Source organism: Nicotiana sylvestris, chromosome 7 (assembly GCF_000393655.2).
Source record: "Nicotiana sylvestris chromosome 7, ASM39365v2, whole genome shotgun sequence".
Lineage (NCBI taxonomy): Eukaryota > Viridiplantae > Streptophyta > Magnoliopsida > Solanales > Solanaceae > Nicotiana > Nicotiana sylvestris.
In genome coordinates this window covers 45120293-45145904 of record NC_091063.1, presented here as the reverse complement: position 1 = coordinate 45145904, position 25612 = coordinate 45120293, and the positions used below count along the sequence as shown (strand labels likewise).

Genomic DNA, 25612 nt, shown 5'->3' with positions numbered 1-25612 from the left:
TATATCTACCTGGACGCTCATGATCAACCTTCGAGTTTGTTAGCTCAAAGGACATATCTACCCGAACGCCTGTGACCGTCCAGGTCCCGAACGACTTTGAGTGGCGGACGATCCCGAGGCTGGCTTCCTGATCTTCAATCTACGATCCAAGTAACCATTGATGACTCGGAGCTTATTAGGAGATGCATTGTCACTTGTTGGCTGAATCCTGACTACGTTTTATGTACATATTTTACCAATACAATCAATCCATTAAGCATCTTGAAATCTATTTAGTATATAGTATACAATTTAATTAATATGAGGGTTTCTGTTTATTTTATGACTTAATCATATTAAACTAATATTAGACCTATATATTGATTAAAAAGAAGAAATGTATGATGGCTATAATATACAAGGTTATTTTGAAAAATCACTAACAACATTCTGTGAGCACATAATTTACATAATAAAATAACTTTTATGGTAAAGTACGTGTTATTATTTCGTTTTCACAATTAGTGCCATTTTTTATTTTCATACTTCAAGAAGTATAATATTTTCATGTTATACAGTATCTTTCTTCGTGTATTTCAGATTCAGAATATTTCAATTTTTATGTCTGGGAAAAACTCAAATACCGGAAATATTAAGCTTTAAACACCAGGACTACTTTATCAAATTACAGCTTTTATCGTCCTTTTGGTTGGTCTAGATATCTTCGATCAAAGAATGAGAAGCTACTAAGATTTTGAACGTACTTATTATATAGAGAGAACGGGGAGACTAGAAGCCAAAGGGTTGAGCTCAAGACAAAACTGGCTATTGTGTTAAAAATAAGTTGCAGATGTAGGTAGAATTTGTTTGACTCAAAAGAAGTTAAAATCTTTTGAACAAAACTATCAAAGATGAAGGAGTAAATCGTAGTCAAACTTAATTGATTCTAGACCGAGCGATTTTGTAACGATGAATATATAGGAGATGAACAAGATATCGTCAATCTCATTAAGATTCAATATTGCATTCCTCCTCGGTTTCTGAGGAAAGAGAGCTACAATTGTTTTTTCTTTTTATACAAGAATGGAGCTCTTTGCTCCATTTTTCCTAGATGAACCTGGAGAAAAGCCCCCCCCCCCCCCCCAAAAAAAGCCTTCCTGGGCTATATATATAGTCGAAACCTCTTGATCCCCACTGTGACTTGGTGCGCTGGGGTCAGTGGTGCATTCTAGTCGTGACTCTAGGCATTGCTCTTTTCGATGTATCAGATATCTTGGAGGAGAAATGAAGTGGACCCTATTGACTTCCATTACCTGATTGCTAAAAAGATGGCGTGGGCAACCTGGTCGAGGCGGTCAGATTTTGACCAATACAGTTAGTCCCTCCGTCCGTCGGGGTCATCCTTTGTCAGGCTCGGCGGGCGGATCATGTTTGCAGCGTAGTCGAGAGGAATCTGACCCCCAATTTTCCGTTCCTTAGTCGCGTTCTGTGGATTTTTTAGCGGAGTAGAGGTGTTCTTTCGGCACTCGTGGACCGTTGTGATGGTTTCGGAATCGAAACGCCGGCTTGGCAAATGAAGCGCTGGTTCGTATATGCCACCATTATGACACACGTTCCTGGGAAGTTGAAATGTTTCGTGCCCCATCAGATTCAAATGGCGACTTTTAGGTTTCGTGATCGGAGAATTTATGTCTCTTATAAATAGGGGAACTTGTCATTTGATCATCATTCGTTTGAGAGAATTCTTAAGATATCGCTTTCTCTGATACCTCGAATTCTTGCTTACCTTCTTGCTCGCTGAAACTTTTCATTTTTTCTTCGTATCGCTCCTCTTGGAGAGTTTTCTTGTTAAAAATGGCCGGCGATTCTTCTGATGATAATCTCCCTACCGCTAATCTGGTGCCAGATAGTTCTGTTCAGATTGCCGGGGAAATGGATGCGGTGGAGGATGAGGAGGTTCCCTCGGTAGATGAGATTTTGCCTCGCCCCGGGAGGGACGCGACTGACTTCAGTTTCGGTGGCGGAGCGGAGCCAGAACCTGTCGCTTCCGTTGTGAGAGAAAGGGGAATTGTAGATTTGAGAGAACGGTGGGGAATCCCCAATTTCGTCGAGATGTGGTCGGCGGAGGGGGATGATAGAGTTCACTTCGACCACCCCGGATATTGTGTGTTCTACGCCTACCCCTTCATTGTAGGGTACACATTACCTCTTCCCATGTTGGTGGTAGATTTCTGCCGTTACTATGAGGTGTGCCCTGCTCAGCTTTCGCCTTATTTGTACAAGTTGTTTCTTGCTGCTCAAGTATGCGGAACTTGCCGGTCGTGAGGTCACTTTGGGCCATATGCTCAGCATTTTTGCTCCACAACTGATTCGAGGTACGATGATTCACGCGCGTCCTCGGGGATTGAGGGGCCTGGTGGTGAAGATGGACGACAGAACCAACCGTCGTTTCTATGAAAATTATTTTTATGTGCGGACCGAACATATTGTAGCGGACCCGACGGGATTCCCCGAGAGATGGAACTTTGCCTGTGAGTTCGCGTCTTTCATTAATGAAATGTTTGACCATTTTTGCAAATGCTGAACTGCTATGTTTTTCTGCAGCTGAGAGATTGCCCCCGCTACCTGTTGAAAGGATTCGTGAATGGGTGGAGTCCATTATTCCCCACATAGTGGGAGTTCGCACCTGGTCGACTTTTCACGAGAGGTTTGGACGCAGGCCTCTTACAGGTGAGATGACGTCCTTGTCTACTGTCTTTCCTCTCTTTTTGTGTTCGGCCTCTTATGCCTCGTTCGTCATTGTCAGGGAGGGTGCGGAGAGTAAGGGCCCCTTAGCTAGCCTTTCGCCAGCCGGCCGCATCCGCTCGTCATGTCGTTGTACCCACTGTACGCCCTTCATTGAGGGCTGCTTCGGTTGAATCTGCGGCCTTGGTTACTCCAGCGAGGGTCGCTTCTCAGGAAGAGGTCCCGACCAATGTCGTCCATCCTATGAACGAGTCACCGTCGACTGGAGAGGAGGAAGGGTCGTCGAAGAAACCGAGAGTAGAGTTTGACATGGCGCCTCCGACAGTGATTCACCTGGATGATTCTCCCCCGACGGGCTCAGGAGAAGGTGTTGTTGCGGTGTCTCCCATAGAGGCGGAGCAAATTGTTGAAGTTGGCGCCGGTGGTCAGCGATCGGAAACTCCGGCCACCTTCATCGCTCAGCCAGAAGTCCCTGCTGTTACTGGCGATCAACGCCTTGTCGTGGCAGAGAACCAGACCTCAGGAGCCGCTGTAGTGACTTCAGACGTGCCCTCCTCTTCTGTAGCGGGTCGTGCTCCTCCTTCGGTAGAGGAAAGGGGAAAAGGTGTGGCGATTGACGAGTATGAGTCCGAGTCAGACCTAGATCCTGATGATGTCAGGGTGTTCGAGGAGGGCCTTACTCATTCGGTAGTTCATGCGGGAGGCTCAGCTCGTATTCTCTAGATCCCTTCCAGCGTTAACCTCTTGGCGGAGGGGGTGAATCTGGTGCCGCAATTTAGCATGTTATGTTTAGAAGCTGAGAATGAGTCCCTTCGGGATATCCCTAATGCTGAGTTTAGGGACGAGGTGGCCGTCATAGGCTTGAGGGTATGTTGCATTTGGCTCTCGTTTTAAGTTTTTCCCTTTGTTCGAAAGCATTAGTTTAACTGTCTTTCTATTTTCCAGACGTATATGGTGGAAGTGGAAAGCATTCGTAGGGCCAACACCCGGTCGAGGATTTTCTTGCAGATGCTAGAGAAATACTCTCGCTATCACGATAGATGTCACGAGTTGCATGAACGGCTGAGGATGGATCTTCGTAATCGGGCTCTGGGCGAGGAGTTGGAGAAAATGGACTAGGAATTGATGCAGACGATCCGTAGCAAGAGCGAACTTGAGGAGCAACTCCACATCAAGGATGAGGAGCTCGAATTGGGTAAGGGGATCACTGCAGAGTGTGAGCATTTGCAGGGAAGTTGAGGTCTATGCAGTCGGAGATGGACCAGAACTTGGTCCGAGTTGAGGCGATAAGCGCAGAGTGGAGAGGGAAGTTGACCGCGATGGAGAGCAAGGTTGCTGGTTTGGAAAACATTGAGAGAGCCTGGTCTGAGGCTTTAGCGAGGGTGGCGGCCCTGGAGGATACTATCCGCGTACTCTAATCTGAACAAGAATTGAAGAGGGCGACAACTACTCTTATGAAGGCGAGGCTCGAGGAGCGGATCATCACGATTGATCAGGAGGCTTTGGTTCTGGGAGATTGGATCGCGGCCCTGCAGGCGGAGAATGAGCGACTAAAGGCTCAGGTTGAATCGTCTCCTACTGTCGTTCCCCGCCAAGTGCATGAGCTATGGATTTATGCCGAAACCCAGCAGGACATATACAAGGGTTTGTGGGAAGCAGGCATCGTGGCTGAGGCTGCTTATGAAGAAGCGTGAGTGAAAGCTCGCGAGGCTCGTATCAACTGTGGATACGACGCGGCGACACCCGAAGCTAATGGGGGTGCAGATGATGATGATGAAAAATCTCATGGAGATGGTGATGACAGTGGTGATGATGACGGCGGTGATGACGCCGAATGAAGAATGTTGTCTTTTGTTTTTATTTTTATTTCCTTTGTTGGTTGGCGTCTGTTCGTTCCGTTTTTTCTTTCTTCTTTTTTTATTGGTTGGCCTAAGCCATATGTAAGCGGTGATAGACCGACTATGACATTGCATAAATAAAAGTTTTCTTCTTCGCTATTTGCCTTGTACTTCAATTTTTATTCTAACTGTTCGTGGCCGTGGTGCAAGATAGGGGCTCGCCCGACGAGTCCCGATTTTTCTTTTCCTGTAGTGGTTGTCGAACTCTTTCCTTTTTAGTGAAGGCGCTTGGCCTTAAAGGGGTGTTATTTCGAGCTTATCGAAATTATAGCCCGTAGTGGTTCGATTGAGGTCGAACCTCTCTTTCTCTTTGGTGGTGAAGGCCTCTGCCTTAAAGGGTGTTATTTAGAACATATCGAAATAATAGCCCGTCATAGTTCGAGCAAGGTCGAACCTTTCTTTGATGGCGAAAGCCCTTAGCCTTAGAGGGGGTTATTTCGAACTTATCGAAATAACAACCCGTCGTAGTTTGAGCGAGGTCGAACCTTTATCGTTTTTCTTTGATGGCGAAGGCCCTTGGCCTTAAAGGGGGTTATTTCAAACTTATCAAAATAACAGCCCGTCGTAGTTCGGGCGAGGTCGAACTTCTCTTTTTCTCTCTGATGGCGAAGGCCCTTGGCCTTGAAAGGGGTTATTTCGAACTTATCGAAATAACAGCCCGTCGTAGTTCGAGCGAGGTTGAACCTCTCTTTTTCTCTCTGAAGGCGAAGGCCCTTGGCCTTGAAGGGTGTTATTTCGAACTTATCGAAATAATAACCCGTCGTTGTTCGATCGAGGTCGAACCTTTCTTTTCCTGATGGCGAAGGCCTTTGGATTTAAAGGGTGTTATTTCGAACTTATCGAAATTACAGCCCGTAGTGGTTCGAGCGAGGTCGAACCTCTCTTTTTCTTTGGTGGCGAAGGCCTCTGACCTTAAAGGGTATTGTTTCGAACTTATCGAAATAATAGCCCGTCATAGTTCGAGCGAGGTCGAACCTTTCTTTTTCTTATGATGGCGAAGGCCCTTGGCCTTAGAGGGGGGTTATTTCGAACTTATCGAAATAACAGCCCGTCGTAGTTCGAGCGAAGTCAAACCTTTCTTGTTTTTCTTTGATAGCGAAGGCCTTTAGCCTTAAAGGGGGGTTATTTCGAACTTATCGAAATAACAACCCGTCGTAGTTCGAGCGAGGTCGAACCTTTCTCGTTTTTCTTTGATGGCGAAGGCCCTTGGTCTTAGAGGGGGGTTATTTCAAACTTATTAAAATAACAGCCCATCGTAATTCGAGCGAGGTCGAACCTTTCTCGTTTTTTTTGCAAAGGCTTGGCCTTAAAGGGGGTTATTTCGAACTTATCGAAATAATAGCCCGCCATAGTTCGAGCGAGGTCGAACCTCTCTTTTTCTCTCTGATGGCGAAGGCCCTTGGCCTTAGAGGGTGTTATTTCGAGCTTATTGAAATAACAACCCATTGTTGTTCGATCGAGGTCGACCATTTCTTTTCCTGATGGCGAAGGCCCTTGGCCTTAAAGGGTGTTATTTCGAACTTATCGAAATAACAGCTCGTCGTCAGTCCCAGTTTCTGGAGAGTTGGGCATCCTCCATTAGAATCCCAGTTTGTTTGGTGTTGCTTACATCGGAGGGTGCAACGTTGGTGGACAGGAGGTGTCAGCGTTTCATATAAGCTTGCGCTGTATGTGTATTATAGCTTTCTTGCCTGACTCCGGCCGTTCATCTGGAAGATGCTGCCGGCTGGGAGGGCTTCGGCTATATCGTAGTATTTTTTGTTTTTCCATCTAGATGCCCTTGTGTTCATTCGTTCGCGAGGGCCTTGTGTGCTTTCCCTAGCGGATGGTAGGAGGGGATTGTGAGGTTTCCTTTGCTCCCGTTCGGTGGTTCGATGGGGCAGAGCTGATTTCGGAGCACCGTTTGTCTAGTTTAGAAGATTTGCGGCTGATGGGGCGAGGAGTTCCGAGTTCGGTGGACTCACTCGGTTTTCCTTCTCTTAATGCTGTATTCGCATCTCGTGTGAGTTAGATTCTTCCTTCGTGCTTCTTTCGGTGAATGATCGTGTTTCTCAGCTTTGATCTAGAAAAACTAGGAGTTTTCACTAGGAAATTCCCACAAACGACGCCAAATTGTTTGACTCAAAAGAAGTTAAAATCTTTTGAATAAATCAATCAAAGATGAAGGGGTAAATCGTAGTCAAACTTAATTGATTCTAGACAGAGCGATTTCGTAACGATGAATATATAGGAGATGAACAAGATATCGTCAATCTCATTAAGATTCAGTATTGCATTCCTCCTCAGTTTCTGAGGAAAGAGAGCTACAATTGCTTTTTCTTTTTATACAAGAATGGAGCTCTTTGCTCTATTTTTCCTAGATGAACCTGGAGAATCCCCCCTCCCCCCGAAAGACTTCCTGGGCTATATATATAGCCGAAACCTCTTGATCCCCACCGTAACTTGGTGCGCTAGGGTCAGTGGTGCGTTCTGGTCGTGACTCTAGGTATTGCTCTTTTCGATGTATCGGATATCTTGGATGAGAAATGAAGTGGACCCTATTGACTTCCATTACCTAATTGCTAAAAAGAGGTCGTGGGCAACCTGGTCGAGGCGGTCAGATTTTGACCAATACAGAATTCTCTAATTTCCAAGGTCTCAGTACTGCCATAAGATAGAATACAAGTAAAGATAAGTTAAATATCATTAAATCCAATTCGTGACTCGTGACAGTGGCAAAATGGTTAAAAGAAAACAGTTATCTACCCATATTATCAATTAGAAAATGGATTGGATGATGAACTTTTTTAAAATGGGCCAAATATGGATAATAACCATATTATCCCCTTAATTAGAAAATGGTTAACCAAATGGATAACCAATGGATAACTAATGTGTTTAATTTTTACATTTGTAAACCCTCAAATTGAGGGTTTCTTAAGTTTGGAATACTATTTGCCAAAGTGATCATATTCAAGAAGCCATGGATAATATGGATATCCATATTATCCGCAGGATAACATTTTTTTTATCTGTCTCAAATACGGGTCGGATAATTTATCCGTTTTTTGAATTACCCTTTTTCGACCCACTCATATCTGACCTGACCCGCCCATTTGCCACTCCTACTCGTGAGTAGTGCACTATTTCACGAATCCAAACATGTCTTACATAGGGTCCTAAGAGGACAGCCTTGTGGCCAGAATGCCACATTTGATTAACATTTCACGAGTTTGAACTTTGAAGTGGATCTTTCTTGCTTCTCCCTTGTATGAAAATAATTTAATTTATTGTTATTATAACAAGTAATTTGGAAAACGCGGTAGAAAAAGTCAGCTATATATGAACAACAAGTCTATTTATTCAGAAATATGTAATTAGAAGCTTACATCCTTTCAAAAATATTACTACTTGCTTAAAAGCTTATACAGTTTACATGTTGTATGGGTCGAAATTAGATCAGATAAATTCGGTACGCGGAGACATAAGGCCGAGGTCGGATAGGCCGAGGTTGGACAGTTATCAATTGGCTGAGGTCGGACACTCATCAATAAGGCCAAGGTCGGACAGGCCGAGGTCGGACACTCATCAATAAGGCCGAGGTCGGGCAGTGATGGAACAGCTAGTTTGCTTTGGAATACTCAAAGGGAATATCCCTCTAAATCGTACTTTTTTTAGGATTTTCTATGGATACCCCCTTATAAATATGAGGGGAGGACTTCCCAAAAAAGGGGTCTCTCTCTCCCTCTCCCTCTCTCTAGAAAATATGTAAACACACATCTCTGGAGGATCTGTGATTCCATACCTTTATCGGATCCAAAAAGGGTCCTAAGGTTCTTATATTTATCTATCATTCGTATTTATCAAATGAAAGAAGATCCGTCTCACTCAAGATTGGGTGAATCCTTTCCTTTATTTACATTTTATTATCATTTAATGTTACTTAATGCATCTTTCTTTATGCTATTAAATATGGCATAATCACGGCCAACACTTATACTCAGCTATGTTTTTCTATTCATATTATTCATTTCGGATCTAGAATTAATTATCCTTAACTAGGATTTACCCTCATCATTATCATTAATTGATTTAATCAAAAAGGTTTCGATATCTTTTGGTCAAACAATTTGGCGCCGTCTGTGGGGATTTTCTAGTTAAAATTTTAGTTTCATCTAGATCAAGAATTACATGATCCTTTTGGTTAAAAAGTCTCGGGTTACGGTCTTAAAAGGAGACTTGCAATAGTCTTTTGGAAAAAATCTCTCTTAAAAGAGAATAATGACTCACCATTGATCAATGGAATGGCTTTACTTCTTATCAATTATGTTCCTCTACTGCTTGCTGATATTGAATTAAGATATAGGTAAATCCTACAATCTACTACCGTAAGTTGTTCGCTCAAATAGGCGGTACTAGTTGTTATGAGTTGTATTAAAGGAGCTTCTAGTCAATAATGAGGCAGCTACAACATCTGGTATACATAAATATAGATTGTACAAGTATTTATACCTATCTTTTAATTTGATATAGAATAACAAACTGATGAGGTTAGACATTGTCAAAAGTAAAGTTTTGATTGAGTAGCTGATAATACTTGGCTTCCCTGTTAACAACTATTCATATATTTCTCAAAAAAACTACTCATGGAATACTCGACACGTACTAGTATATATAGATTGGCTACAACAAACCAGACCCCAGGCTTGAACATAATCACTGAATATGTCATGGGAATTATACTACCAGGAAGACCAATAGCAAATATGTGCTTCAAAGTCTATGGGTACACGAGCATGTCACAGGCTGTCTCTTTCCTCAGCGACTTCAAACTCGGCCACTACATGAAGATCCCACCTTGATCAATGTTCTTGGTTCAGTTTTTAGGAACAATAATTTTCGGAACCATCAACATATCTTCATAGCCTCTACAACAACAAACCCAATTGTAGACATAAAACTTTACTAAAACGGACAGCCATGCCAAATTGGTAGCGGCCACTGAAAGAATAACCGGAGAAGGGACGTGATCAAACTGAGGTAACGAATGCTTTTATTTTGTTTTAACTGACTATTTCTCCAAGTGGAATAAAGTGGGGGAAGTCACACGGGAAACACGTCGTATTCTCCAATGCAAGCAAAATTAAGCAAACTAGGACTCACCCAGGAAATGCATCATATTCCCCAGTGCAAGCAAAATTAACCAAACTGGGACTCACCCAAGAGTTGCAGAAGCTAAGCAAAACTGGGACTCCCCCAGGGAACACTCCAACGACCAAGGGCCATCACCAAAAAAGGAGAGTTCGACTTCGTTCGAATGACGACGGGTTAACATTTCGACCAGCTCAAAATAACACCCCTACGACCAAGAGCTTTCTCCAAAAAGAAGAGTTCGACCTTGATCGAACGACGACGGGTTAACATTTTAATAAGTTCGAAATAACACCCTTTAAGGCCAAGGGATTTTGCCAAAATGAAAAGTTCGACCTTGATCGAACGACGATGGGTTAACATTTCGATAAGTTCGAAATAACACCCTTTAAGGCCAAGGGTTCCACAAAAAGAAGAATTCGACCTTGATCAAACGACGACGGGTTAACATTTCGATAAGTTCGAAATAACACCCTTTAAGGCCAAGGGCCTTCGCCAAAAAGAAGAGTTCGACCCTGATCGAATGACGACTAGTTAACATTTCGATAAGATCGAAATAACACCCTTTAAGGCCAAGGGCCTTCGCCAAAAAGAAGAGTTCGACCTTGATCGAATGATGACGGGTTAACATTTCGATAAGTTCAAAATAATACCCTTTAAGGCCAAGGGCCTTCGCCAAAAAGAAGAGTTCGACCTTGATCAAACGACGACGGGTTAACATTTTGATAAGTTCGAAATAACACCCTTTAAGGCCAAGGGCCTTCGCCAAAAAGAAGAGTTCAACCTTGATCGAACGACAACGGGTTAACATTTCGATAAGTTCGAAATAACACCCTTTAAGGCCAAGGGCCTTCGCCAAAAAGAAGAAGAGTTCGACCCTGATCGAACGACGACGGATTAACATTTCGACAAGTTCGAAATAATACCCTTTAAGGCCAAGGGCCTTCGCCAAAAAGAAGGGTTCGACCTCGATCGAACGACGACGGGTTAATATTTCGACAAGTTCGAAATAACACCCTTTAAGGCCAAGGGCCTTCGCCAAAAAAAAGAGTTCGACCTTGATTGAATGATGATGGGTTAACATTTCGACAAGTTTGAAATAACACCCTTTAAGGCCAAGGGCCTTCGCCAAAAAGAAGAGTTCGACCTTGATCGAACGATGACGGGTTAACATTTCGATAAGTTCGAAATAATACCCTTTAAGTCCAAGGGCCTTCGGCAAAAAGAAGGGTTCGACATCGATCGAACGACGACAGGTTACTATTTCGATAAGTTCGAAATAATACCTTTTAAGGCCTAGGGCCATCGCCAAAAATAAGAGTTCGACCTTGATCGAACGACGACGGGTAACATTTTGATAAGTTCGAAATGACACCCTTTAAGGCCAAGGGCCTTCGCCAAAAAGAAAAGCTCGACCCTGATCGAACGATGATGGGTTAACATTTCGACAAGTTCGAAATAACACCATTTAAGGCCAAAGGGATTTCGCCAAAAAGAAGGGTTCGACCTCGATCGAATGATGACGGGTTAATATTTCGACAAGATCGAAATAATACCCTCTAAGGTCATGGGCCTTCGCCAAAAAGAAGAGTCTGACCTCGATCGGACAACAACGTGTTGATATTTCGATAAAAGTTTGAAACTGCACCCTCGGGGATACGAGCCATCGCCAAAGAGAATTCGAAATGTTCCTAAGGCCAAGTGCCGTCAGAAAATGTAAAGGGAAAGAAATACCGGGACTCGCCATGCGGGAATCTACCTCGCACCAAAGTCGCGAAAAAGCAAAAACATAGAAAAGTACAAGGCGAATAATAATGAAAAATTCTTCTTTATACAAAGTCACTGCGCAAATAGTCGCAGATTACATACGACCTGGATCAATAGTCTTAAAAAAAGAAGAAGGGAGAAACAACAAAAAAACAGACAAAGATAGCTATCTTTTCACTCTACGTCACCATCGCCACCCTCTTCACCACCCTCTCCAAGAAATTCTCCCTCGGCATCGGCACCCTCAGCCGCAATCCATACTAGTCGACCTGCCCATCCGAATTTCTCGAACTATGATTAATGAGGTCCGCTCATCGAGCTCGACCAAGAGACGGCCTCGATAAGCAAGGGACTAACTCTATGGGTCAAAATTAGGTCAGAGAAATTCGGCACGCGGAGACATAAGGCCGAGATCGGACACTCATCAATAAGGCCAAAGTCGGACAGGCCGAGGTCGGACACTCATCAATAAGGCCAAGGTCGGGCAGTGATGGAACAACTAGTTTGCTTTGGAATACTCAAAGGGAATATTCCCTCTAAATTGTACTTTTTTTTAGGATTTTCTATGGATACCCCCTTATAAATAGGAGGGGAGGACTTTCCAAAAAAGGGGGCTCTCTCTCCCTCTCTCTCTCTCTAGAAAATATGTAAACACACCTCTCTGGAGGATCTGTGATCCCATACCTTTATCAGATCCAAAAAAGGGTCCTAAGGTTCTTGTATTTGTCTATTATTCGTCTTTATCAAATGAAAGAAGATCCGTCTCACTCAAGATTGGGTGAATCTTTTCCTTTATTTACATTTTATTGTCACTTAATGTTACTTAATGCATCTTTCTTTATGCTATTAAATCTGGCCATAATCACGGCCAACACTTATACTCAGCTATATTTTTCTATTCATATTATTCATTTCGGATCTAAAATTAATTATCCTTAACTAAGATTTACCCTCATCATCATCATTAATTGATTTAATCAAAAAAGTTTCTATATCTTTTGGTCAAACACATGTTACAAACTTTTACTTGATGACTGAGTCTATAAATTTTTAAGGACCAGAAGAAAAAAGACAAAAGAGGAAAGGAAATTATGTGGTTTTCTTTCAACCTTCAATAGACAAAAAAGGATGGAGAAAGAGAAGAAAAGAAAAGTGAAATAGTGAAATAGTGAAATTGAAATGGAAATTCTGCTCAACCAACAATTTTCACATAATGTGACAACCATTAGGATTCTCGTCGCTAAATGTATCACCAGCTCGGCTACCAAAAGTGTTTGAATTGCCCCTATAAAGGCTGTAAGCTCGACCATAATTGTCATAGCCGTGTTTGCGGTAGTTATAGGCGGAAGCCGGTGGCTCTCCGGCGTAATACGTGGACGGACCACCGCAGCCTTGCTGCTGATAATAATGATCAGTGACATAATTAGGATAATTTCTCATCTCAGGATTATGAGGAAATTGCCATATTTCAGCTCTTTTACCAGTTCTCCTCACTGTCTTGAGTATTTTCTTTTGGTCTGCCCATCCTGTTACTGTCACCTTTTGCATGGCCATATCTATTTCTACATTATCAACACCTGAAATATAGAATATTTCACAAAATTAGATACCCCTTAACACAATATTTCAAATCCCATCATTCTGTTTTGAGTTTAAACTTCTATATACAAAATAATTTTAAATATAAATTTTAAACTATGGTCAACAACAACAACAACAGGTGGGGTCTGGGGAGGGTAGTCTGTACGCAGACCTTACCCCTATCTAATTCAGGTAGAGAGATTGTTTCTAATAGACCCTCGGCTCAGGAAGGGTAAGAAGTAGAGGAGGAAATCAAGAAAGGAAGAAAGAAGGAAGAGAAAAGAAAAAAGAGAGAGATAAAGCATAAGCAGTACCAAATATTAGCAACAAGGAATACAATACCTGAAGCGAATAAAAACACGTAAGACAATAAAAATCTAGGAATATGAAGGGGCATGCGTGCTACAAAAACTATCGGTGAGAAACTAAAAACTACCCATTAACCTTCTACTTTAATCCTCGACCTCCATACCCTCCTATCAAGGGTCATGTCCTCAGTGAGCTGAAGCAGCGCCATGTCCTGTCTAATCACCTCTCTCCAGTACTTTCTTAGGCCTACCTCGACCTCTTCGCAAACTCGCCATGGCTAACCTCTCACACCTCCTAACAAGAGCATCAATGCTTCTTCTCTTAACATGTCCGAACAATCTCAGTCTCGACTCCCGCATTTTGTCCTCCACGTAGGCTACTCCCACTCTGTCCGGGATAGCTTCATTCTTAATCTTATCTCTCATGGTAAACCCACACATCCATCTCAACATCCTCATCTCTGCTACTTTCATCTTCTGCAAGTGGGAGTTCTTGACTGGCCAACACTTAGTTTCATACAACATATTTGATCGAACCATCACACTATAAAACTTACCCTTAAGTCTTGGTGGCACATTCTTATCGCATGAAACACCGGAAGCGAGCCTCAATTTCATCCACCCCGCTCCGATGCGATGTGCGACATCTTCGTGTGAAATAATTACTTCCTCCGTTTCAATTTATATGAGGTAGTTTGACTCAGCACAAAGTTTAAGAAAAAAAAGAAGACTAGAAACTTGTGGTCTTAAAAGCTTAAGGTTTCGCGGGGCCATGATATTTGTGTGATTATAAAAGTTTCTCATTAAAGGTAAAATGAGTAAAATAATGAGTTTAACGTTGAATTATTTCCAAATTTAAAAATGTGTCATTTATTTTGGACAGACTAAAAAGTAATTTGAAACAGATGGAGTTTGTTTTTATAAGTAATTCTCTATAATAAGTGAAGTTAGCAACTCTAAAAAATAAGCTGCTAGAACTGATTTACCTTTAACTTTCTCGAGAGATTTTCTGATCTTGCTCTCACATCCAGCACAATCCATATGTACTCTCATCTCTGTCATCTGAACTCAACCAAAAGATAATTAAGACATATAAAATCGGTTAAAAATCTTAAGCTAAGAATGAAATTAGAATTAGACAGAAAAGATAGAGGAGATGGTAATTACCGTCGTCATCTTAATTCAAGATCTTGAACCTTAGATTTCTTTCTTTCTTTGGTAACAAAAATACATATAAAGCTGCTGCAAATTGCAATGGACCTTATTCTGTAACATTGGCTTATAATCGAATGATCGATGAGTGAAAGACTTGAACGTTTATAAATAATAGTAATAATTTCATTCCTCCTCCCTCCGCGTTCCCCGCGCTCTCTCTTACTTAGAAAAATAATATATGTGCACCGACTTTTCTCTTCTCTTGCCCTTGCAACAAGAAAGGATACAAGTGGGGCTGCGCTTCTTATGGATGAGAGGACGTTAACTGTCGATAAGAAGCTGTCACTTAACATGGACACACTCCAATATTTTTTGCTTTTGTTATCAGAAAAGTTAATTAGAGCCTTGACTTTGATAAAATCATTGAAACAATAGTGAAATAGATTAATCCGAATAATGATCAAAGATACTACAGGAAGTACGTTAGGGCGGAAAGTGGACGGTTGAAGACGGAATTAGCGTTGAGAAAATGCACGTGGAACGAGCGTCGAGTGCGATTGTAGCGATCAAATAGCACGTCTTCGACAGTTAATCTAGTAGTACTCCACAAGTCATTTATTAATCTTTACAACTAACTAAATGTCTACAAGGGCGGATTTAAATCCCACTTTATACTTTCTTTCCCCTCCTTTCTTTAGTAATGCACATGTTTACCCGTACGCTTAAATTTTGTTACGTGGTTTATATACAAACAAACTTATTTGATCCAAAAATGATAAATAAATGAGATTAAAAGTAAGATTTAGCGTAAAAATCAGAGGAAATGGCAGGCCTAGCGCCGGGAGCGATGCTTCCGAGGACAAAAATAAGAACAATATGCAAGAGCAAGTAAAATTTTCTTATTTAGCTTGAGAATAGAATGTAGCATAAGTTTTGTCAATGATATTGTATCTCTACAATGGTTGTTGAAACTACTATTTATAGCTATACCTAGGAAATAAGATCCTAGGATCAAGCCCCTCTTAAATGAAAATAGAGGGGGTCATTGAAAAATATGTAACGGCAGGTCATGAATGCCAAAATTCTCTGCAATAGCTGCCTATTTAATACTAGGGAATATTCTTCATTAAATGTCATATGATGAATCATTCGACCCGCTCACGTTGACTATGTTACCTTCGAGGTCTATCCGATGCTAACTATAGTTGTTGTTCTCGGTCTTGGTTCTTACTCGATTTGTCTTTCGCCTGTCTCCGGTTCTATGTGTCACGCTATCATTCGATCATTTAATATGAACCAATTTTACTCTATACAGGTAGTCCCCATGCTTTCCGGTGGCATATCTTTGTGTCACCGAGAAGTTGGTTAAGATCCCTTTCGTGGTGAAAAATCTTGTAAAAACCTTCTGAACAATCTCTGACGCTTGATAGGACGCACGTCTTCTCGCATTTAATACCCCAAACACGTGTTGCCCCACGATTTAGCAACATTTTTGCCAGTTCTCGAGGTAATTATGACCACGATTTTCGCCTTCTATATCTTTATTTATACTCATCATTTTACCTCTTTCACTTCCAATATTTCATAAGTCCAATATCTTCTCTGCATTTAACCTTTTTCTACTTTCCTCTCTTTTCGATTTTCTTCAAAAACTCCACTATCTTCTTCTTATTATGGCTTCTTTCACTGAGTCTTATGAAAACTCTGGTCTCTTCTTCGGTAGAGGCCTGGAGAGAAGTAAAGATAAATAGGTTGATGTCGATGTTGATCCTCCTAGGGTAAGCACCATCATTCCCAAACATTTGAGTACCGTCAATAACTTTTGTCCCCTCCGCTCTTCACGGACTTGGGCCGTTAGCAACTATTTTATTCTATTTGTCCTTCCAGTATTCCTGTTGTGAAGGTGGATTGCAACTGCCTAGATCTTAACATCATCACTCCTGACTTGATAGAGCGAGTTACCTTCTCAAAGGAAGGCTTTACGTATATCTATATGTATCCCTTCACCTTGGGTCCATTTTCTTTGAGTGGGGGGCTTGACCCCGTGATCTTGGAGTTTTGCCATCGGTACCAGGTCTTCTTTAATTAAAATTAAAATTACAATTAATGCATTTTAATTTTTAATACATCACACCAAACAATGTATAAAAAATAATCTCTGCATAATTAATACATGCATTACTAATCTCTGTATTATTAATACACCATATTCAACATTATTCTTATACACCTTACCCCTAAGGGGTCATTTGGTATGAGGTATAAGAAGATATAGTGCTGGTATAAAAAAATAATACCACCTTAATACTTTGCTTGGTTAGCAAACCTAATATAAGTTATTCCGAGATAACTTATACCTTGTAGAGGGTGAGGTAATTAGTGTCGGGATAACTTATACCTTCTTCTTAGAATAATGTTTGACTCAAAAGATATCAGAATCTTTTTGAATAAATCAATCAAAGAAAATGAAGGGGTAAATCTTAGTCACACATAATAAATTCCAGATCAAAGAGCTAATAGTGTAAATAATACATAAGATGAAAGAAATAAAGTCGATCTTATTGAAACTCAACATTGTGGCTCCCATCAATCAATGGGGGAGATAGCATTACATGTTTTTCTGCAGATTACTTCTCTACTATGAAGATTACAGGAAGAGAGCTCGGGAGAGAGAAAGGTAAAAAAAGCCCCCTTATCGAGGGTTTTTCCCTACTATATATAGCCAAGACATCATTGCCATTTACTTGGTCCGACACTCTCTCGTACCAAGTGTGCCTCGGTCGTTCTTTTAGACACTGCTCCTTCCGACTCGACAGGTGACGAGAAGGGGATATAGGGTGGGCTATGTTATCTTTTACTACTCGGTCACTTAGGCGGGATGTTGGTTATGTCACAACCCAAACCGATGGGCCGCGACGGGCACCCCGTACTTTACTCAACCGAGTACCAATGTAACGTATCTTTCTTATTACATCATCATATACACGTGACATACGGGCCTAATAGGCCAACATAATAATTTATAAACTCAAATCATAGGCCGACAGGGCCGTACAATCTTTCACGTACAAGACATATATCTACAAGCCTCTAAGAATACATAAATGTCATATAGGTCGGGACAGAGTCCTGCCATACCAAACAATACACATCTAAATCATACTAACCAAACGAGCAACTCCGAAGCAAATGGAGCGCATCAACATCTTCCGCTGAGCTGATAGCCTACTTGGAGGGCTCTCGACCTGTCTATCGGGACCTGCGGGCATGAAACGCAGCGTCCCCAAGCAAAAGGGCATCAGTACAAATAATGTACCGAGTATGTAAGGCACATAAATAAATACATAAGAGACATGGAAGACATATAGAGTACATGACTCAGCCTGTAAGTATGAATAACTTTGTAGATCATAGATTACTTTTAGCGTCATGCATGTGCGTGTGAACGTCATGTCGTGCATAGGTACATGTTTCATAACATCATCAGCCTTTGAGGGCATTCCATTATATCATACCGGCCACCGTAGGCAAAATCATCATCGTATACCAGCTGATCAGGTGGTAGTGCGTATATAATGTCATAGCCTTTCCCATATCCCATATACATATATTTACATATATACGCGTATATAACGCCGTTTGAGTACATACATATATATGCGTATATAACGCCGTTTGAATCATATTTCAGCCACTGTGGGCAACATCATCATCATATACCAGCTAATCAGGTGGTGATGCGTATATAACGCCGTAACCTTTTCCCATATCCCATATACATATATTTACATATATACGCGTATATAACATCATCTGGTCATGGGTCAGTGCACATGAATGCAGTGCATAAAAAGTACATCAATAAAATTATTCGGAATGTCATAAGACCATTTTGCCTCTGAGTAATATCATAAAGTAAACTCTTTTCAATTTTCGTAATTTTCTGAGACCCATGAACAAATGATAAGACATTATAACACACGGAAATTCAAGAACACAGATATCTCTAATACTTCTATGAATAGAGTCATTCGTGGAATTTGTGCATTTGCACGTTCCGTTCGTATCATATGGATCATGCCAAAAGAAAGAAGGGATAGCCTTAACATACCTGTTCATCACCCAACTCGGAATTAGAAACAACTAGGCGAAAGGCCATTGATGGCTTCCAGCCAGTGACCCATAAGTATGCATTTTCCAAGGGCTTAACCAAACTGAATTGAAAAATGACAAGATATCTTCGTGCGTTGCTGCTCATCTGACCGTGTAGTAGTCTTTGTGATGTGTGGTTATTTTGATCACCAAAAATTTGTGATCTTTTACGTATGAAGTTTCCATTGGAACGTTAAGTAGGATCCTAAGGAACTCTTCAAGTTCAATTGAAGTTGGAGACGTTTTCTGAACATGGGTTTTGTCATATCTTTGTTAATTCTTTTACTAAAAATAAACTAGAAAATTGATATGTTAGTGTTGGGAAATGTGCCCAATTTGCCACTTAATAAGACTTGATCAAGTGTCACCATTTTGTATATGGCCTTGCTGCCACGTGTTTGGATATATCTTATCCAAATTTATCCCCATTTAATTAGGCAATGTCCCGTTACCTGGTAATTAATCAATTACCCGTAAAATTAAGAATTATTCCCATTTACTTAAAATATTACTCACTTTTCATATACCTTATACACCTTACTATTATGGTCATGTGACACCTTGTATGGTACTAGTCCATAAATACCGGGTAATTTAGCTCGGGCCGTATTTTACCCCAGCATGCCAAACTTCGACAAAATTCGTTTTCTTCGATTTGCTTACCCTCGCACCTTCACGAATTTATTTGCCACTTGTTTGAAATAACATAAGACTTATAACCTCCAAATAATCTTTTCCTTGGACTGATGTACATTACCTTACGACAAATTCAACGTACAATACTACAGGGTACAACATCATCGTAATTTAATACTGCGAAGCATAACATCACTGTAATGTAATACTGCGGGACGTGCCATCTCACTTCCAGGCTCTCATTAATTATTTATGGCGGATTTTCATATAAGAAAATATGGGGTGTAACATCATTCCCCCCTTTGGAACATTCGTCCTCGAATGTTGACTGATGCGCTTATCGTTCTCATAACCCATAGCTCTTGCAAATACTTTAGTAGTCCTCTTGCCATCTAGGCCAGGGTATCCCCCACCCTTTAGGCCCTTTTCCCACACCATGACTTGTGATCAAATTCCTTCCAATCTCATAATTGTTGCTACCTCCCATCATGGAGCTTCTACGATACTGACCTTGTAAGTGTGCTTATGTGACTCTCCTCTCCTTTTTTCTCCAGTTTTTAGCCAATCCTGAAGTTCTTCACTTTTTGTCGAACTTATGAATATTGCTATATCTTATTCTATAGACGTGGTTATCCATTCGTATGACTTTACTGCATCTATATAGGTCATACTATACCATAACTCTTACCTCGACTTCTCGTTACTAAGGTCTGCTACCAAATCCGAGGTTAATTTCATTGTTTATCCCATACGTATAAATCTATGTCCTCTAATGCTTCCACATTACCGTTCATCTTAAGAATGACGACCTAATCTCATCTCATACTTTATAACTTTTATCCATCCATTGTTGATTCACCTCAATTTTGATCCATAATCCACCTCTGATAACTTTATAACTGTTTAATATTGCTTCTAGGATTCACGTTTTATTGGGGAACATCTGAAATAATTAGATTGATCCACCTGGGGCTATACCCTGCTTTCATAATCGTATCTCCCACCATCCCAATGTGATTTACCTTGCGTGGGTATTTTAATACTGTCCAATTCATGAGATCCCTTTATTTTATTCGTCAGATCATTACTCAATCAAAGGCCCAAACGTCATTCATTTTGTTCTATAATAATTACACCCTCATTCTATTAACAAGGTAGCATTCCATCTCTTCTGAATGTTATTAGTCTTAGACTCCTTTGAGTTCATTCAGGCTATACTAAACTTTCTATAATTTAGAGAAACTATTAGCTTTCTTGTTTTCATGGGTTTCAATCCCGAGGACTTATCCGTTATCGTCACCCTTTCACTTGCCTTTCCTCATCCTTACTCATGTTTCGTTAAAACCTTGTCGCTCTTCCATACTTTAGCTTGGGATCTATACATATCTATTTATTCTATCGCGGCCTTTCTTCAACTTGCTTGCACCATAGATTTCCTTATGTTATTCTGGAAAATCAAGCGAGGCATCGCATCGTCTCTAACTATCCTTTACTCTCATAATCAGGCTTTTCGATACCTAGACCATAGACTGGAAGATCTGCTACTGACGCCGCTGCTATCATTCCTGGATATGGAATCCCCGCGCTTATAGACTTCTATCCGAAGTATGGATTATTCATGATCTTCTGCTTTTGAGTATCTCATACGTTGTTCACCTTTACCTTACTTACCTTAAAATTTCGCATCGTATCTTCTATCTCTTTCATGACCTTCCCTCCACATAGGTATAATTCACGTCCATAACTTAAAGCTCTATTATAATACTCGCACCTCTGCTACATACACTATCCGATGAGAGCTTCATACTTACTTCTTATGAGGCTGGTACTTCTTCTAATTGGCTTTCTTATAGAGTCATTATAGGTTATGGTTGTTATGTTATTTCTCTTGAACATATCATATTAAGAGTGATTCTGTCATGTTCTTAAGCACACTTCTATAATTTTTCTAGGTCCAATAATCAGACTCTTGATTTACTTGGGTGATGTGATTCTTTAGTTTCCTCTTCCTCTTGATCAACCTTTACATAGGTTTAAGCTATCTTCCGATCCATGGCTCATGGTATCAGTTATTACCTTAGCCTTTCATGGTCATTTTGGAATATCCAAGATACAATCTTCTAACAATTCAATCCTTTGTCTATGCCCTGGGCTCAATTCTTTCTTTTAACTTATACCGGAGTCTTCTACGGCCGTATGATTGTCAACAAATATACTTCCTGGATAATGTTCCAAAATCTTGAGTGTATCCATAACATACTAACTTTGGATCATTGATCAAATAATTCTTTCGTTCCATCTTAGCTTTCTTTCAACGTAAGCTATTACTTTTCCTCGCCTTGCTGCCCCCTTGTTGTGTCCATACTTAGCTTATCTTAGTGCCCACACTTGCCAAAGTTTTCATGCAACTCATATGATCTCGAATATTACCTTTAATTCTTACTTCCTGTTCATTAACCATGGTAGGTGCCACTTTCCTTTGGAATGCTTACAAAGTTGTTGCGAGATTGTTGTTACACGACCATTTCCTCTTTAGGTCGTTGTGCTTAAGTTGAAGCCTTCTTTTTTTTATCTTCTCAGCTAGTCTTTTGTTGTAGTACTTAGGGAGAACCCTTGACTTTTGTAAAGCTATGAGCTTATTACGGACCTTTTCTGATGTCCTTACTTGCCTATAATCATCTGTAGTTGCTTACTTCCATGCCCTTGTGCTTGTATGGTTGCTTCTGTACTGATATTTTGACCGCCTTCCCAGTGGCACATTTTTTTTATCCCCGTAATACTTATACGGTACCTTTAACTATGCCGACTCTTGTTTGAATATATTTCAAGTATTATAATGATATTCTTCGAGGCTGAATTCTCTATGTTGGGTTCTACTATGTTTATCTCACACGATCTGATGATTCGTCTGTAATCTCCTATTTAGCCATAATTGGGATCTTCCTGACCAATTACTAACTATTCGTTGGCCCATTCTCGTATCAATATTTCTCGTAATCTTTCTTGGGTTATTTCCTTTGTTTTAACTTACATCTCGCACTGCCTCTATATTTACTAATAACAGCTCGGGCAGGAACCTTTACTCCCTCTCTTTGACGTCGTGCTTGCACAATATTCTTGAATCGCAGCATATTTATAAGATTTGGATAAGTGCTATCTCATTCCTCTCTCATTTATCGCATTATTCCTTTACCATTTCATAGTCATCCTTGCCGTCGTTTCTCAACATCAATGATCTTTACTCACCTTGCGGCAATCCTTCTATACCCAAGATGACAAATTCCCTTATTTGCGAGGGTGACACTTAGCGTAACTGGCACATATAGTCTCTTAAGCTTAACTTTGCTCACATTGCTTGCTTTAGGGAAGCGTCTCCCTGAATGACCATTCTCTGAATTCATCATGAATCTTCTTCTGTGGTCCATTCTATTACTGCCAGAACAAAATCTGAAATTACCATGATGTCGAGTACTTTCCAATCATTCAGTACCTAATTCATATTTAGTTTATCTTGTTTACCAGTCCATACTGATTTCTGTTACTCTGGGTATTAACTTTCCCCTCTAGTAGTCGCGTTGGAGTCACAAACTTATTTCTCAAAATGAGGATACAACCTTATGGCCTATACTCTTTTGTTATCTTAAGGCCCATCACATTTCGTCTCTTTCTTCATTTAACTATAGGTTCTGTAACACTCTACCGTTTTCATCCATGTATCACCACTTATTCATAATGCTTCCTTATCTCTCTTCTTATTACTCTGCTAATATTTTAGCATATCCCTTTTCTTGTGAAAACTTCAATACGACATTTTTTTCGCTTTTAGCTTTCCTTTGCTCCATCCAGTGGCTCTTCAAGTTGCTTAACGTTCTTTCTTTACTAGGGATGCGAGTCACACTAAGGTAATATTATTTATCCTTTCAAGGCTTATGGTGCATGTCTTTGTAGTACTCATATCTGGCTGCACTATTTTAGAGTGCACCATCTGAGTGTCTCATAAAGAGATCTATTAGCACATTTGCACTATCCTTCGGAAATGTCAACTGACGCAATCAATTCATCCATCATATCTTCTTATACTACTTTTGTTAACCCCCCATAGGGCATATCTGGAAGGGGTGCGTTCAATTGTATATACCTCTATTACTATTGAATATAACTTAAAAAGCTTATGTTCTTCTGCCTCAATTATAACCGCTGTTAACCTTCATTAACTGGGTACTGTCACACGTCCTTTTTCCGCCCCCGCGAGGGTACAAGGGAGTTTTTTCCAATTAAAGGACAATCGAAACAGGATTTATTTATTTATTTCAGAGTCGCCACTTGGGAGAGTTAGGGTGTCCCAAGTCATCAATTTTAATCCCGAATCGAGGAAAAGAATGACTCCATATTACAGTCTGCGTACCAGAAATTCGGATAAGGAATTCTGTTAACCCGGGAGAAGGTATTAGGCATTCCCGAGTTCCGTGGTTCTAGCACGGTCGCTCAACTGTCATATTCGGCTTATTTATCTGATTTTAATACAATTATGAACCGTTGTACCAATTTTAACTTTTACCACTTTATTATTATTATTTTTTAAAAGGAATGTGAACATCGCTTAAAACACGTCTTTGGACAGTATCACATGAAATGCACCCACAATCCGGAACACATTTTATTTGACGTTTTGGGATTTGGATTTGGGTCGCATGAAATGCACACCCAAGTTAAGAAAAATAAATTGTTAAAGGCGCGCCTGAAGCAACTAACGTATTGTTATTTTGAGAAGGGCCGTGGAATTCGCTAAACGGCATGTCCCGAATTCTAAATATTTTAATATATATACATTTAGAGGGCCCCGCAGCTTGTGCATTTTTGTTTGGCGAGCCTCGTTTCATTTATTATTTAAAAGGATAAACCTACAGTGACTACATTTCTTCTATTAAGTTTGTCTCTAAAAATAAAAGAAAATTTCTCAATTAATTACATGCTGAAAACGTAACTTATTAGTTATTAAGTTACGGCTAATGTGAATGGAAAATTGCGATCGAGTTTGTACAAAGAAAAACTGATTCATTCTATATTCTATTATTCAATAATACTAGAACATGAGATAGATAATAATATCAAAACAACCTTGATTAATTTAAACTAATATTATTAGATGAAGAAGTTATACATATGCAACCCCATTACTCATTAATGAGTCAACTACATTTTTATACAAAGGAAGGAAAATTTTATTCAAACACAAATCCAAACAAAAGGAATTCAACAGGAACAGGAGCCTGATTAATATTTCATTTCGCTTCAAACCGAGAGTGTACAAATGTGTACCTGGAAATGGCAATACAAGAAGAAATGAAGTAGGAGTCAGCAGCAATAATACCACAGCAACAGCAGATTCAGCAACACCGCAAAACCATCAACAACCAGTAGAATAACCCAGTAACAGATTGAAAACCCAACAATACCAAAGTGCAAGCACAGTCAAAGCAGAAGAGCAAACGACACAAGATGCAGTAGTTTAATGATTTTTGCATAACACTCGAGAAAAGCAAACGGAAATTATTCGAGTGAAAGTTCAAATTGCATTTCTCTTTTACTCTCAAAATGTTTCAAGTCTGTCCGCTCTCAAGTGTAAAAATCTGTTTTCTTTTAATGTTCAAATCGGGTCTCCTTCCCTCTTAATGTTCAAGTCCTCTAAAATGTGTCAAATGACCCTATATAAATAGCAAGACAAGTCTTCAATTCCCAACCCCAAATTATTCCCCCAAGGCATGCTTTTTCCCCACTACTTAATGTTTTCTTTATTTTAAACATTGTCCCTCATGCCTACATTAAATAAATACATCCACCCCAACCCATTACAATTTGTCCCCCATGCCTAACATAAACAAATGCAATATTCATCCCCATTATATTTTGTCTTGTCCCCCATTATGTTAAACAAGTATATCAAAAACCACCCCATTATATTTTGTCCCCATGCCTACATAAACAATTATAATAATGTTCAATTACCAAACTACCCCTCCGACCTTATTGATATTACCATTCTACCCCTGAATGCAATGCAGTTTACCAAACTACCCCCATCAGCTCTAAACAATCAATTAATCATAACTTAACCAAAATATAGCCAAGATGACCAATTTCTCAACAATCTTCAACAACAAATCACATGAACACGATGAACACCACAACTCAAAATTAATGGAATGAATCAACCATATTGTGAACCAATCCTGGTTAATTTAGACCATCAATGGATGAGCA

At 40.2% G+C, this 25612-nt stretch overlaps 1 protein-coding gene across 1 annotated transcript; it reads right to left on the bottom strand.

The window, feature by feature from the left end:
- Nucleotides 1-12516: 12516 nt before the first annotated feature.
- LOC104242375 (heavy metal-associated isoprenylated plant protein 28) lies at nt 12517-14706 on the bottom strand. The gene is made up of 3 exons (XM_009797418.2): nt 14576-14706; nt 14395-14470; nt 12517-13096 (listed from the first exon to the last, which is right to left on the bottom strand). The coding sequence occupies exons 1-3, from the start codon at nt 14582-14584 to the stop codon at nt 12726-12728; spliced, it is 456 nt and encodes a 151-aa protein (XP_009795720.1). The 5' UTR covers nt 14585-14706; the 3' UTR covers nt 12517-12725.
- Nucleotides 14707-25612: the final 10906 nt, after the last annotated feature.

Coding starts and splice junctions, on each gene's coding strand:
- LOC104242375 (XM_009797418.2), bottom strand. Junction 13,097..14,394: donor ATCTCTCGAGAAAGTTAAAG/GTAAATCAGTTC, acceptor TCTATATTTCAG/GTGTTGATAATGTAGAAATA.